The sequence below is a fragment of the Takifugu rubripes genome, chromosome 8 (genome assembly GCF_901000725.2).
Source record: "Takifugu rubripes chromosome 8, fTakRub1.2, whole genome shotgun sequence".
Lineage (NCBI taxonomy): Eukaryota > Metazoa > Chordata > Actinopteri > Tetraodontiformes > Tetraodontidae > Takifugu > Takifugu rubripes.
The window spans coordinates 15,869,624-15,882,299 of record NC_042292.1 but is presented as its reverse complement, the minus strand read 5'-3'; the positions used below and the strand labels follow the sequence as shown (position 1 = coordinate 15,882,299).

Below are 12,676 nucleotides of genomic sequence, written 5' to 3'. Positions count from 1 at the left end.
CAACCACCAAAACAGAAACTTCAATCGCCTTCAATCAAATTGTCTCCATCAGTTAAATACCCGTTTTGGGTGAGTTTTAAAAGCAGAGTGCTTCATTAATGAGTTTATTTTCATTATATTGAAAGACACCGTGTCATCGAGTTGTACGCGTGAGCTTGTCTCCCTCTGCTGGACAATAATAGAATGGCAATTAGAAAGTTTACACCTGGAATGATAAAAACAAACCTCACCAAGTCACCGTTAAAGTTGATATCAGGAGAGGAACAAATGATTACATAAACCATGCTGTTGATATTGTTTAATGATTTTATTTTTGTATTCTATTATTTACATAGGCGTATATTGACGGAACTCTTCTTCGGCGTCTCCCCCGGCCCTCCTCCGAATCTCATTGGTCCAGCACCTGCCACTTCTCCCTCTCTGATTGGTCGAGAGCTCGCAGGGCGTTTCACCAACACGGAAGTAATTTGTTTGTAGCTTTTACAGCTGTGGGGAGAGGAGCATGTGAAACCTGAATTATAACCGATTTTATAGGTGTTTTATGTAAAAGAACGTTTTTAAAGGCGGGAAAAGACTCAGAAAGCGCCAACGACATGTTTGTTGCTGCATTCACGTCGTTTTTTGTGATAATTTGGTCGGTCGGAGCAGCGAAGGATGGAGGCGACGATGAATGGGTTCATCTTCCAAACAGATGCGAAGGTAAACGTGTCAAATATCAGCCTTGATATCAAAAACAGCACCCAAGGACCTCAGGGGGCCTTCTAAGTTTGGAAACATATTATAAAATATTCCTGCAGTTTCGTTATCTAACGACTCCCATCGTCATTATACAGCCATTGTTTACGTGTCGTCACATCAAAGCTTCTAGTTTTGTTCAGCTTTGATGTTTATTGCAGAACAGAGAAGGCAACAAAATAAACTAAGGTGTGTTTTAGAATTAAAACTCAATGATAATGTTTGCCATTGCTTCACTATGTAACTACACGTTTTGTGGATAATCTCTTAAAAGTAGTGTCTTGTAGGTTAAGTCAAAGCTGATTCCATAAATGTGTTACTTATTTGAGTCTTGAAGCAGAAGGTTATATTCAGATCTGAACCTGTCCTTGAGTACACCCCCCCTGTCTGTCCCCCCCAGTGTGTAAGTTTGTCAGTATTGAGATGAAGTCTGCCTTCGATGAGACGGGGAAGACCAAAGAGGTCATCGACCGCAACTACGGCTTCATAGACAACAAGGGGGCCCCGCCGATCAAATACGTCAAATCGTGAGTTTGTCCGTGTGCGTTTGTTGCTGAAAAGTCCTGTTTGAGGACGGAGACGCAGCTGCTGTCTCCGCAGCAGCAACAGCAGCTCAGCTCTCACTTCCTGTCAGACTTAGAACTGGGAAGCTGCTCCACTGACAGAGCTGGAGTCCATTTCAGTCTTAATTCTGACAGTTGTGAAGATCTCAGTGCTGCTGATTAGATTGTTTTTGCTCTCCACGCACACCATTCAAGATGTGTTTTCCAGATGTAGAAGCTCTGATCGCTTCAAAAGCCCACATCTGTGAAAGTGAGCTTATTTTCTCCCTCCACAGAGATCTGCGCTTCATCGAGGTCGTTGAGAATGTGTGTCAGAGGCTGCTGGAATACAACCTCCACAAGGAGAGAGCCGGCAGCAACCGCTTTGCCAAGGTCAGGCAGTGTGTTTGGTCTATTAAAGTGGGATTCTCAATGTCAAAGTGGGCTTGAACCCACTGGGCTGTGGTCTGTTATTGACCGGTAGTACCGATTGTGTCCTGGGGAGGCAGTAGTGAGTCACTGGGATTTGCTGTGAAGCATGAAAGGATAAAGGAGAAGAAGTTAGGCAGAAGAACAATTAACTAAATGACCTTTATCACCATCCCAAAGCATCCTCAAAGGAAATGGAGACATTTGTGGGTGACGATAAGCAGCAGCAGAGGAAGTAACTCAGATAAAAGATGTATTTAGAGGTCTTTTGGGTGCATTTTGGCTCAGGCGCAATATCTCTAAAGTAGAAGTCATCCTGTTATCCTGCTGGCAACACGTACGTGCACCCTGATCAGTCCCACGGCTGCAGACTGTTGCCTGTGTCTGTCTGCAGGGCATGTCGGAGACCTTCTCCACCCTTCACGGTTTGGTCCATAAAGGAGTGAACGTGGTGATGGACATTCCTTACGAGCTCTGGAACGAGACCTCTGCGGAAGTGGCCGACCTCAAAAAGCAGGTGCTTTCTCACAGGGTGAAATGACAGAAAATTCCAGTAGAATCGCTACGATTTAGAATTAAAGGAGCGTGCGTGTGTCAGTGTGACGTGCTGGTGGAGCAGTACGAGGAGGTGATTGAAGACTGGTACAAAGGGAGCCAGGAGGAGGACCTGACCACTTACTTGTGTGAAAAACACGTTCTAAAAGGACAGGACACAGGTGACGCATGAGCTTAATTCTTTATCCAAATTAAACAGAAGGGGCTTTAGTGACGCCTGGACAAAAGCACAGGGAAGCTTATTTCATGGTTGTTCCTCTCTAAATTGTTTGTTCTTATGTTCAGCCTGTTTGAAAGAGGAGTGGAATCTAAGGAAGAAGAAGGGAGACCAGGCAGCCATCACAGAGGACAAGAAGAAGAAGAAGAAAAAGAAGAAGGGGGGCAAGAAGGGAAAGGGGAAAAGTTTGGAGGGAGAGGACGGAGGAGACGATGCTCGGGAGGGAGAGAAGGCCTTGAAGAAAAAGAAGGAGAAGGTGAAGAAGAAGAAAAAGAGCAAAGCTCCTGTGGAGAGGACGGATGGGGGCCAGTCTTCAGAGGATGAGATGCAGCCACAGGTGCCTCTGTCTGGGCCGAAGACGGAGCTGTGAGTCCTGGGGTTAAACGGGTTGTGATCAGATTATTGTCGCAGTTATCGGCTGCGCTTCGCTTTCAAATGAATCTCTGATACTTGAATGCACCATCAACGATTTCTTTCTTCTGTCTTCTTTAATTCCATTTTATTTTCTCGAGCTAATCTTTTAGCCACCCCTGCTTTTCCCATGTTAACTGCTAGCATTGATTTTATCCAATCATTCACGTTTGCAATATTTCTCCTTTGGAAATAAAATGGATGTTTTGTAATAACGGTCAGGTGCTGCATTTGGCTGAATACTAAAACTTGGAGTTAGAATTATTTTTCTTTTGTCCTTTAATGTTTAGTTTTGCCATCCGTAGTGTATCTATCCATGTTGCGGTGTTTATTGAAAATTGCATTTAAATTTCCATAATGTGAAAGCTTTTAAAGATAATTGAAAAAAAAAAAAACTTTGTGTATGTACAAATTAAGTTAAACTTGCAGTTACACCAATATAGTAATGTTTGAAAATATTTTATATCCGTGGAAGCTCTGGAGAATCAATGATACGAACGTGTCTCAGTTTTTTGAATTTTGAGAATGTCTCATTTATTTCAAAGTATTATGTTGAATAGATGTGTTTTGTGCGTGCAGTTGTCCGGATGCTGCTATTTAAAATGTACGCGTTCTGTTGTGTGCCTGTTGGCCCTTGAGCCGAGGGTGAAGCTTTGTTTTTGCATTTGGTTTTAACGGTTTTTATAGATTTTTATTCCTGAAGTAAGACGCTGTCTGTGTTATTGGATCAATAAACAGATGTGAAGAATCTGATCCGATTGCATTTCTAAATTGGAGTGTTTTCACAAGTATCACCATTTGCTGATGGGCTTAACGGCTACAAAAGGTCCGTTAAAATGATCCGTTTTAGCAATGTCCTTGTTTGTGTAATGTAAAATATTGACCACTAGATGGAGCCAGAGCCACGGGTTAAAGTTGCGTTTAGTCCTAAATTATAGTAATTTTGGTGTTTTGTGTTAGTGACTTCCCAAAGTCTTGTCCGATGCATTGGGAATAGGAGTAAAAACGTGTAGACTTCTCCATTATTTGCTAAAGTGCACTCAAAATGTTCTCTTCGCTGTAAAAGTTTTTCGTATTTTGATGGGTCCAACTGAGTGGGCGGGGCTTAGTTAAAGGTCAAAGGTTAGACTTCTCGGTGATTGGCGTTCTGCAGGTGAGCACATGTCGAATGGCGGTGCTGTCTTAAACCCGACAATTGGATTACTTTCTTCTTTTGACCTTTTTGCGTAAGTTATATCGCGCCGGTTGGTCTTTCCGAGGACGCTAATATTAGCTATAATGCTAACTGCTTTTCTAACTTTTGGAACAAAACCTCCCCATCAAACCTGGCCCCGGGACACGAAGTCTTCAAAGGTAGGAAAATGTTGAGCTGCTCGGTGCTAAAGACGTTTGGGAGTGAAAATGTTCAATTATAAGTAAATAAATTACTTTATGATGGAACATTGTCACGTTTACAGTTTGTGACTGCTCTGATTGGTGGATCGGTTCATTACTTGATTAATTGATAAATGATTGGAAACATTGAATCCTGTATATATTTGTACACATTATATATTCTGTAAATATATCAGCTGTCTTATATATTGTGTAAATAGTGTATATTATATCTGAAGGTATTGTGCAGGTGCACTTTTGTGCTGCTGTTGCCCCTGGTTACCAGGCTGAGGAGGCTCTCTGGGGACCTATTGACTAATACAGTAGACATCGTCTTTGACAAGCATTTTCTTTCATCTTGCTCTGAACTCCTCTTAGATGTGAAGTGCGTGCGTGTGTACGTGCGCGCCCGTGTGTCTGGTCAGTTGGAGATGGAACAAAGTCTCCTAATCTGTAGGAAATGAAACGGCCATTTGAACAGAAATATTGATTCTTCCTAACATCTCAAACCTGTGTGTGTGTGTGTCTGTGTCTGTGTCTGTGTGTGTGTGTGTGTGTGTAGCCAGTACATGTTACTTATATATCTGTGGAAAATCTCCATAATGGCAGAAGCTCGGCGATATTAATAAGCAGCCTTCGTTGAGTGCAATAGTGCACGTTGGCTCCCGTCTCCTCTTGGAAGGTTGAATATGGATCGTAGAGGTCAAAGGTCATTGGACACTGCAGTGTCCTAGACCCACATCGCGACAGTCGCTGCTCCTTGAACGCTGCGTTAATGGACCCTTCTGACCTGCTGTCAGATGGGCTGTGGAGGCGCTCCGGACCCGTTGGTGCTGGGACCCTGCAGCGCGGGAACACGAGGCCACCGCACGGCCATTATTTAATGCGCTCGCACTTCTTGCACGTCACGTCCCAGCACTTAAGGTGGCGGGGGGGGCCGGCGACCCGACGGGGAGCCGCCGCTGCACTGGTGAAGTCGACAGCGAATAACCGTCCTCGGGAGTAGATTTGATTTAGCCCCACATTACGGTTTGTTGCCCATATTTTATTTAGACGGCCTCCCCCCAGCCTGACCCCGACGTGGCGGCGAGCAGAGGAATAAAAGGAGGCGATGGAAACGGCGAGACCGGGAGCAGAAATGTTTGTGCGAGGAGGGGATGGCTGAACCTCGGTGACCCCCGAGAACGGGCCACCGTCTTGGCTGGAGCGGTGCAGGTTAACGTCAATTCTTTCCCCGGGTGCTACGCTAACCGCCATCCGCAGAATTTAGGCGGGCGCCTCGCCGTGACCTCCGGCGCTCCATCACCGCGGAGCTGAGAGGGAGGGGAAAAAAGGGCCTGCAAATGGAGAAAATGAGACAAATACTTGAAAATAAGACAAATCCTCGTGCACGTCGAAGAGCCCCCCCCCCCCGTTTTCACGCGGACAGCCTCGCTGCTCCAATTCATCTTCGTTCTCCTCGCGGCGGCGTGTTCAGGGAAGGTCAAAACCTGGAAAATAGGCTACACGCGAGGTATTTTGTCACCAGACACCCTTCACCTGCCTCCCAATACCGGGGAGACGCGCGCAACTGGGACGCGGCCCGAAATACGCGGGCGCGGGCGGCGCCGCAGCGGGCGTCCCGACGCATTCGCTCCGCGTCTTCGTCCCCAGAGACCAGAACAAGATGACATTTGAATGCGTTTCAAGTTTGGAGAATCGGGATTATTGTGAGTGTAGCGTGCACCTGAGCGTGTCTCCTCAGCACGCCGCCCCCCCCCAACCTTCCCGGCTCGGAGGCCGCATTGGCACGTGCGTCCGCAGCCTCCAGCCCCGCGGGGAGGATCCCGCCACGACGCTAATGGCGGGCTGCGTGGCATTTAGAGCAGAAAGGTGTGACATGCAAGGCTTCACACTTCCTGTCTGACTGTCTCGCACACATTTGCATACCCCCCCCCCCCCCCCCCCCAGCATTTACAACGGCTGACCTTTGCACGTTTAGGCTGCCAAATGACAAGAGAGCGGCGAGAAGACCACCAAGACCACCGGCCCCGCTGAAGTGATTGTGCATCATATTTTTGTGTGTGTTTCTGTGCTCTGTTTGTGTCCCCCTCCCCCTCCCCCGCCTTCTCCTCTCCTCTCCTCTCCTCTCCTCTCCTCTCCTCCTCCCTCTCCTCTCCCCCTCCTTCTCTTTCTCCCTCTCCCTCTCCCTCTCCCTCTCCTCTCCCTCTCCTCTCCTCTCCTCTCCTCCTCCCTCTCCTCTCCCCCTCCTTCTCTTTCTCCCTCTCCCTCTCCCTCTCCTCTCCTCTCCTCTCCCCCTCCTTCTCTTTCTCCCTCTCCCTCTCCTCTCCTCTCCTCTCCCTCTCCTCTCCTCTCCTCTCCCCCTCCCCCGCCTTCTCCTCTCCTCTCCTCTCCTCTCCTCTCCTCTCCTCTCCTCTCCTCTCCTCTCCTCTCCTCTCAGCCATCAGCAGGAGGGTCCCCCTACATGAGCCTGGTCCTGCTCAAGGTTTCTTCCTGTTAAAGGGGAGTTTTTCCTTGCCACTGTTGCTTGTCTGGGGTCAGGCCCTGGGATTCTGGAAAGCGCCTTGAAACAATTTTGATTGTATAAGACGCTATATAAATAAAGATTGATTGATAAAATAAAGATTGATTGAAGACGGCGCAAAGCGCCTCACGCTCCCGCCCAGCCTCTCGCCTCTCGCGTCCCGACTCGTCCCTCTGGCCGCCGCTCCGTTCCCGTCTGTTTTCCTTCCTCTAAGGTGCAGACGACCCGAAGCGCTCGAGGTCGTTCTACCCTTTCTTGGATCCGTTTTCGCAGAAATGGGTTAAGTTAGCGCGCGTGCACGCACGGCCACATCTGCTATAAATAATTAGCCCTGCACAATACTTATTGTGTCCAAAGTCGAGCGGCTCTAACTTTCTGCAAAAACTCTCCCTTTCAAGCCCGTTCAAAGTGCTCCCCCCCCCCCCCTCGTTTCTTGGCATTAATGTTAAAAGAAAGCAGCGCTGCCAAATCCTGTTTACTTTTCCCTCTCTTCCTTGGTCTAAGTGAAAAATCTCGACTTGGATAAAAGACTCAATGGAGCAAAAATAAATATTTGCCAAATGAATTTCTCAGTTTTCGCGGCGCTCGTTTCCGTTCCTTCCAGAGGGGTCAACAAACGGCGGGGCCGCGCCGTCTCTGCCTCCATCTGCTTTTTCAGATCGCCACGGCCCAAAAATGAGCAGAGCAGATTTGAAAGTTTGAGCGATGACCCGCTGTTATCTTTGTAGAGGTCAGCAGAGATTCCAGGCCACCCAGCTAAAACAACACACACACTCCCAGCGGGCCTCTTTTAATTCATCCATCCATTTCCACCTCACATGCTCTCCCTCCATATTTATTTCACCCCTTTTATTTTAATTCCCGTCCTTTCTTCTGTATCCCTACGCCCTCTTCCACCTGCCAAACCTTTGTTGTTTTTTTCTAAAGGATCTAATTTGGTATAAATGCTAATAGTCTGGTTTTGTTGTGGGTCTGAGTGTGTGTTTTGTTCCCATGGCGCCATATGGGACACACACACGCTCACTTTGTCGCCCCCTTGAATCGGACAGAAATAGTCGTTCCTCTGTTTGTGATGGTGGCCACAGCCTGCTGGAATAGATCTTTATTCCGTGTAATTGTGTTGCCATAATTACCTCTTTTCGGGCAGCATTGACGCTACACACCGGGCGCTAATGTGTTGGTAGCTAATCCCAGATTTGCTTGTTAAACAGGCGTGTACTTAATGCTTCGGAGCGCAGTATTCCCACTTCCCGGCCTTCAGCCAGCGGGTCACATCCTCCTCGTCCTCCTCTGCCCCCCCCAGACCGCCTGTCCGTTTCCACTCTATGGAGATAAACAGTTTGTTTACTGCGAAGGCCATAAAGTCAACCACGGCAGAAGAGGAGGAAAAATCCGATCACATGTGGCTATTTTTACATCTGATCCTCGTAAGCTAGGAACGATAAACACACGAGGACCTGTGTGTGTGTGTGTGTGTGGGTGGGGGTGGGGTTGGGGGCAGGTGTTTTGTGTCACCACCCTCCATCCATCAAGTCAAATAGGCGGATGACAGGAAGAACTAAAACAAATCTGTTGTTAAGGCATAGAATAAATGACCAATGACAAGTGTTTGTTGTGCTTGTGCGTGTGTGCGCCTTTGTGAGGAAAAGACAGGAATGTGGGTGTCGGTGTGCGTCTGATTTGTCTACACAGTATTTGTGTGTTTTGAGGGGGAACTGGAGGGAGAGATGGGAAAAAAGGCAACGCAGGATGGATGAAAGTAGCTTAATCAGGCTGCTGTTTATTGTTTCATCGGCTTATTTTATTTTTCTTGGTGGTGAAGATTCTGGTGATCGTGGAGACCTGCAGGAGTTCAGGGGCTCTAGTTTCGCACGAGCGGAGGCTTTTTTTTTCTTAAAGTCACTGGTGTATCAAACTACCTAAAATGAAGACATCTGCACCGATACCGATCTTTTTAATCAGGCCATAATAATCTCTTCTACGCTTCTCTCTGCTGCCCTCTTGTGGCGATGCTGTGTTTGTGTGCAGTACCGGCACAGGCCGGTGGGTGGCAGCAATGCGCATCATAGTCGCGGAATGATCAACGTGTGATAAGGTCTGGAGGGTTATGTGGGCCGTTGAACAAATGGTGGCGATGTAATGAATATATGCTGGTCTGACCGTTTATTCCAGTCTGGTTTATTTAATTTACAACACACACACACACACACACACACACACACACACACTTTCTGCTTGACTTTCCTCAGCGTCACGTTCTTCTTCTTTGAATTTATTAGCAGGCAGCAGCGATGTCACGCTTCACGCGTAGCTGCGGCGTCTGTCACCACTCTTCATCCACACACTCTGCGTCAGAAATCGGCGTGCCCGTCACGCTGAACTGACCCGTGCTTCCTGAGGAGGAGTTGCTAGTTTGGCTCCTTCTACTCTTCCTCGTTTCTCTCGAGCGTCGACACTTTGGTTCCTCATGAAAACAGACAGGTACATCATTACTTTGTGCAGGCAGGATCTGCTCCCCCCCCCCCCAGCCCCCCCCCCCCCCTCCGACACACACACACACATCTGTCATCTGAGGCCCATGTAGGAATTAACCACAATTACTCACACACACACACTCGCTCTGTCATTAGTCTTCATTAGTCTTTATGAGGAAAATTAGAAAGGGAGTTTCCTTCCAAACGGAGGTGTGTGTGTGTGTGTGTGTGTGTGTGTGTGTGTGTGTGTGTGCGCGCGCGTGTGCGCGCGCGCTGTCTGGGAATGTCTCTGTTCTCTTCACGCTCCTTCCTTTCATCTTTCATCCCTCCATCATTTCACTCAACCATTTTGTGTTCATTATTTCTCTACTTTCAGCACATTTTCACTCTTTTTGTCTTTCTCCCACCTTCCTTCCCTCTTTAATTTCATCCTCTAATCCCATCTTCCCTCCTACATTTTGTCTCTTTCCTGTCTTTTTTATTTCCTTTTTTTACGTTTTCCTCTTTCCAGGCGCTGTTTGAAATATTTCTCTGTAATTTGCAAAACAAGAACAGGTCAAATTAGGTAAATTACCGCTGAGCAGATTTTACAGATGGATGCGCTTGACTACAAACTTTGATTTTCGATCCGTTTTGCAGGTCTGGTTCCTCAGCTTTTCTCACAAACCCCAGATTTGTTGTTATTGGATGTTTTTTATTCAGCGGGATGGTTCCATGATGGGGAAATCTTCATTCCGGACTGAGGAATGTCCTTCGCTGGGTTCTTGGGACTGTCCGTAAGACATAATACATACTTTTTGTGGGAAAACTGAATATTTGAGGTCGAATTAAGGCAAAAATGTGCCCAGATTGGCTCAAAGGCGTCTTGTTCTCTGCCCTGGACCGTCCTGGGGGGGGGGGTCTGGCCTGGCAGGCCTTAACACCCAGCTGATGGTACCCGAGACGGGTCACACGGTTCCTGTCCAGTTCCTCCAGACAGGAGTTGTTTGCGAGGCCTGATTCCGGACGGATTGGTGATCAATAATGGATACCTCCATGATGGGTCGCGCTTCGTCCTCTCACTTTTTACCTTCTCATTACCCGTCATCCCTGGCGTCACGCTCCATCATGCTCTCCTCCCTTCCTCCCCTCTCTTTGATTCTTTCATCTTTCCTCCTCGCTGTCACCTTTTCATTCCACCTTGTTTCCTCCTCCACTCTCCGTCCATCCTTCTTCATAGCTCACCGTTTCTCCTCCTCCGTCCATCACTCTGTGTTTCTGCCTCCATTAAGGGGAAATGGAAAAAGTGACATCAGCTATTTGGTAAAGCGAGAGAGATGGAAAGAGAAACAGAGGAGATGAAACGGGATGGACAGATGGAAGACAGAGATCAAAACAGTGATATTAGGAATGATCGGGAATGAGAGAGAGGGAATTAAATATGGTATGAGAAGGAGGAATGAGAGTGGTAGAGCTCCATTAGTGAGGGAGACGGTGAGAGAGACGGAAAGGTTTCACCTCATTAACCCCATAATGCAGAGTAAATATACAGTCTTAATGGAACATGGACTGTGTGTGTGTGTGTGTGTGCGCATGTGTGTGTGTGTCCATCCGCTCACAAAATACATTACAGAATACCAAACGGCCCATCTGTAATACCAACAAGTCGGCTAGTTTTTAAGCTAACTCCTCACACGTGTGAGCGCGCCACAATCTCACAATGATCATTTTACATGATGGGAACGGGAGCAAAAAAACGCTGCCTGCTGAATTCCAAATACGGTGAAAGAGGCCGTCCCCGGTCCGTCCTTCCCTTTAGCGCCACGGGTCGATGTCGTAAAAAGCTGCCGGTGCCGTGGAGGAATCACCGGGTCAGAGGTCACAGGACCGTGTCCCGCCGGTCGGCAGCCAATCGGCAGCCAGCCGAGCAAGAGCGTGTGATGCAAACACCTTTTCAGACGCACGCTGAATCTGGATTCTGAGGTAGGTAGGTGTGTGTGTGTGTGTGTGTGTGTGTGTGTGTGTGTGTGTGTGTGTGTGGGGGGGGGGGGGGGGGACACACCATAGGACACTATCATTATAATACTGTATATTTGCAGTCAGCTCAAATCCAGAGAACAGTGACAGACTGAGATCATCAGGAAGAATAAAACAAAACACTGAACGTTGCTTCTATCTACAGGAAATCCCCCCAAGCCCCGCCCCCCAAGCCCCGCCCCCTGAACCCGTCCGTACAGAGTTCAACTAGTAATAAACAAAACACGCGGTGGCATAAACAAACTGCAACACAAGTCGGGTCGGAGGTCCCGTTGAGGGACCCCAGGAGAGGTTCTTCAGTCCACGGTCGGATGATTTGCAGCTCATCTTTGAGGCGAATTTCTGAAGCTCGAGGGAAGAAAATTCCAACGTCCCCTTTTTAGGGCAGAAGGTCTAAAAATCACTCCGTTGTAAAATAAAAAAAAAAAAAGGGTTGTTTTAAGTTCAGCGTCACTTGATTTCACAAATTAATAGATAGAAAATACATTAAAAGCTGCGTTAAACATGTGGAGAGGAAGGCCTCTTCAGAGGAGAGCAGAGAGAGAGGGAAGAGAGGGATGAGTTCCAAAAGAGGAGGAGGAGGAGACAGAAAGTGAGCGCTCAGGGGTGTACATTTGATACAGCATCACTTTTCCCATGCACTTTTTTTCAGTCCTTGTATGGAGGAAAAAATGGAGACAGAAATAGCATCCAGAGCTGTTTTCCTTGTCTTTGTCAAATGTCTTCTTCGTGTCCCGTCTTCCTCCGTTCCCGGCGTTCCGGACCAGTCCTGTGGGAGCCCGTCACGACGTCACCGGACCAGCTTTAGTCAGACTAAGGTCTGTCGCTGGTCCTGTTGCGGTTCACCCCCCCCCCCCCTCAAATCACGACTGGGATGGTTTTATTTTGTCAGTTTTAGAAACAAATAAGCGAACGGTGATGGAAAGAAAAGGGAGAAAACAAATGCTGACGCCCCATTGGTCCAAATCAGGGGGGGCGTGGCTCCTCCTTGTTTTCCCCAAATATCAAAGTTAGCTCGTAGAGAAGAGGATCCCACGCTGGGAGGGGGGGGGGAGGGAGGGTTCGTTGAGGTGGGCTGGTGGATTCTTGTGCAGGAGTGGAAGGGGAACGAGTGAAGTGATGGCGTCCTGTTCAGAACATCATTGGGGTCTTCAGAAACGCTCGGGATTCTGGGTAGGAAAAGCAAAAAAAAAACGGCATAAGTTGGTACTCAAGAGGAATGCTTCTGAGTTTTAGAGATAATATTTCATTTGTCTTGGTTCCTAATCTTATAAGCTAGCTTTGTGGCTAGGTGTGGACCCTTGTTATGTTGCCATGGCGATGGCCACGTTAGCCATACCGAACCGCCCTTTCACCTCCTGCTGCTCCCTCCCATTTCAGTCGAATCCTCATTTTTAGC

General features: G+C 47.8%; 2 protein-coding genes across 2 annotated transcripts in view; one reads left to right on the top strand and one right to left on the bottom strand.

The window, feature by feature from the left end:
- The first annotated feature begins 438 nt into the window (after window positions 1-438).
- cnpy3 (canopy FGF signaling regulator 3) lies at window positions 439-3,642 on the top strand. The gene is made up of 6 exons (XM_003966875.3): window positions 439-699; window positions 1,136-1,262; window positions 1,574-1,670; window positions 2,101-2,223; window positions 2,305-2,422; window positions 2,547-3,642. The coding sequence occupies exons 1-6, from the start codon at window positions 594-596 to the stop codon at window positions 2,846-2,848; spliced, it is 873 nt and encodes a 290-aa protein (XP_003966924.1). The 5' UTR covers window positions 439-593; the 3' UTR covers window positions 2,849-3,642.
- Window positions 3,643-11,312: 7,670 nt separating this feature from the next.
- The window catches only part of LOC101075414 (dachshund homolog 2-like), a 40,456-nt gene continuing 39,092 nt past the window's right edge, over window positions 11,313-12,676 (bottom strand). The window contains exon 12 of the mRNA XM_029839645.1: window positions 11,313-12,446. Coding sequence (XP_029695505.1) covers window positions 12,409-12,446 — 38 coding nt within the window. The 3' untranslated portion in view covers window positions 11,313-12,408. The remainder of the gene's footprint in view (window positions 12,447-12,676) is intronic.

Excerpts from the sequence above, each read along its gene's own strand:
- cnpy3 (XM_003966875.3), top strand. The coding sequence starts at position 594 with ATGTTTGTTGCTGCATTCACGTCGTTTTTTGTGATAATTTGGTCGGTC. Across the intron at positions 700-1,135 it reads TCTTCCAAACAGATGCGAAG|TGTGTAAGTTTGTCAGTATT; the intron begins GTAAACGTGTCA and ends TGTCCCCCCCAG. Across the intron at positions 2,423-2,546 it reads TCTAAAAGGACAGGACACAG|CCTGTTTGAAAGAGGAGTGG; the intron begins GTGACGCATGAG and ends TCTTATGTTCAG.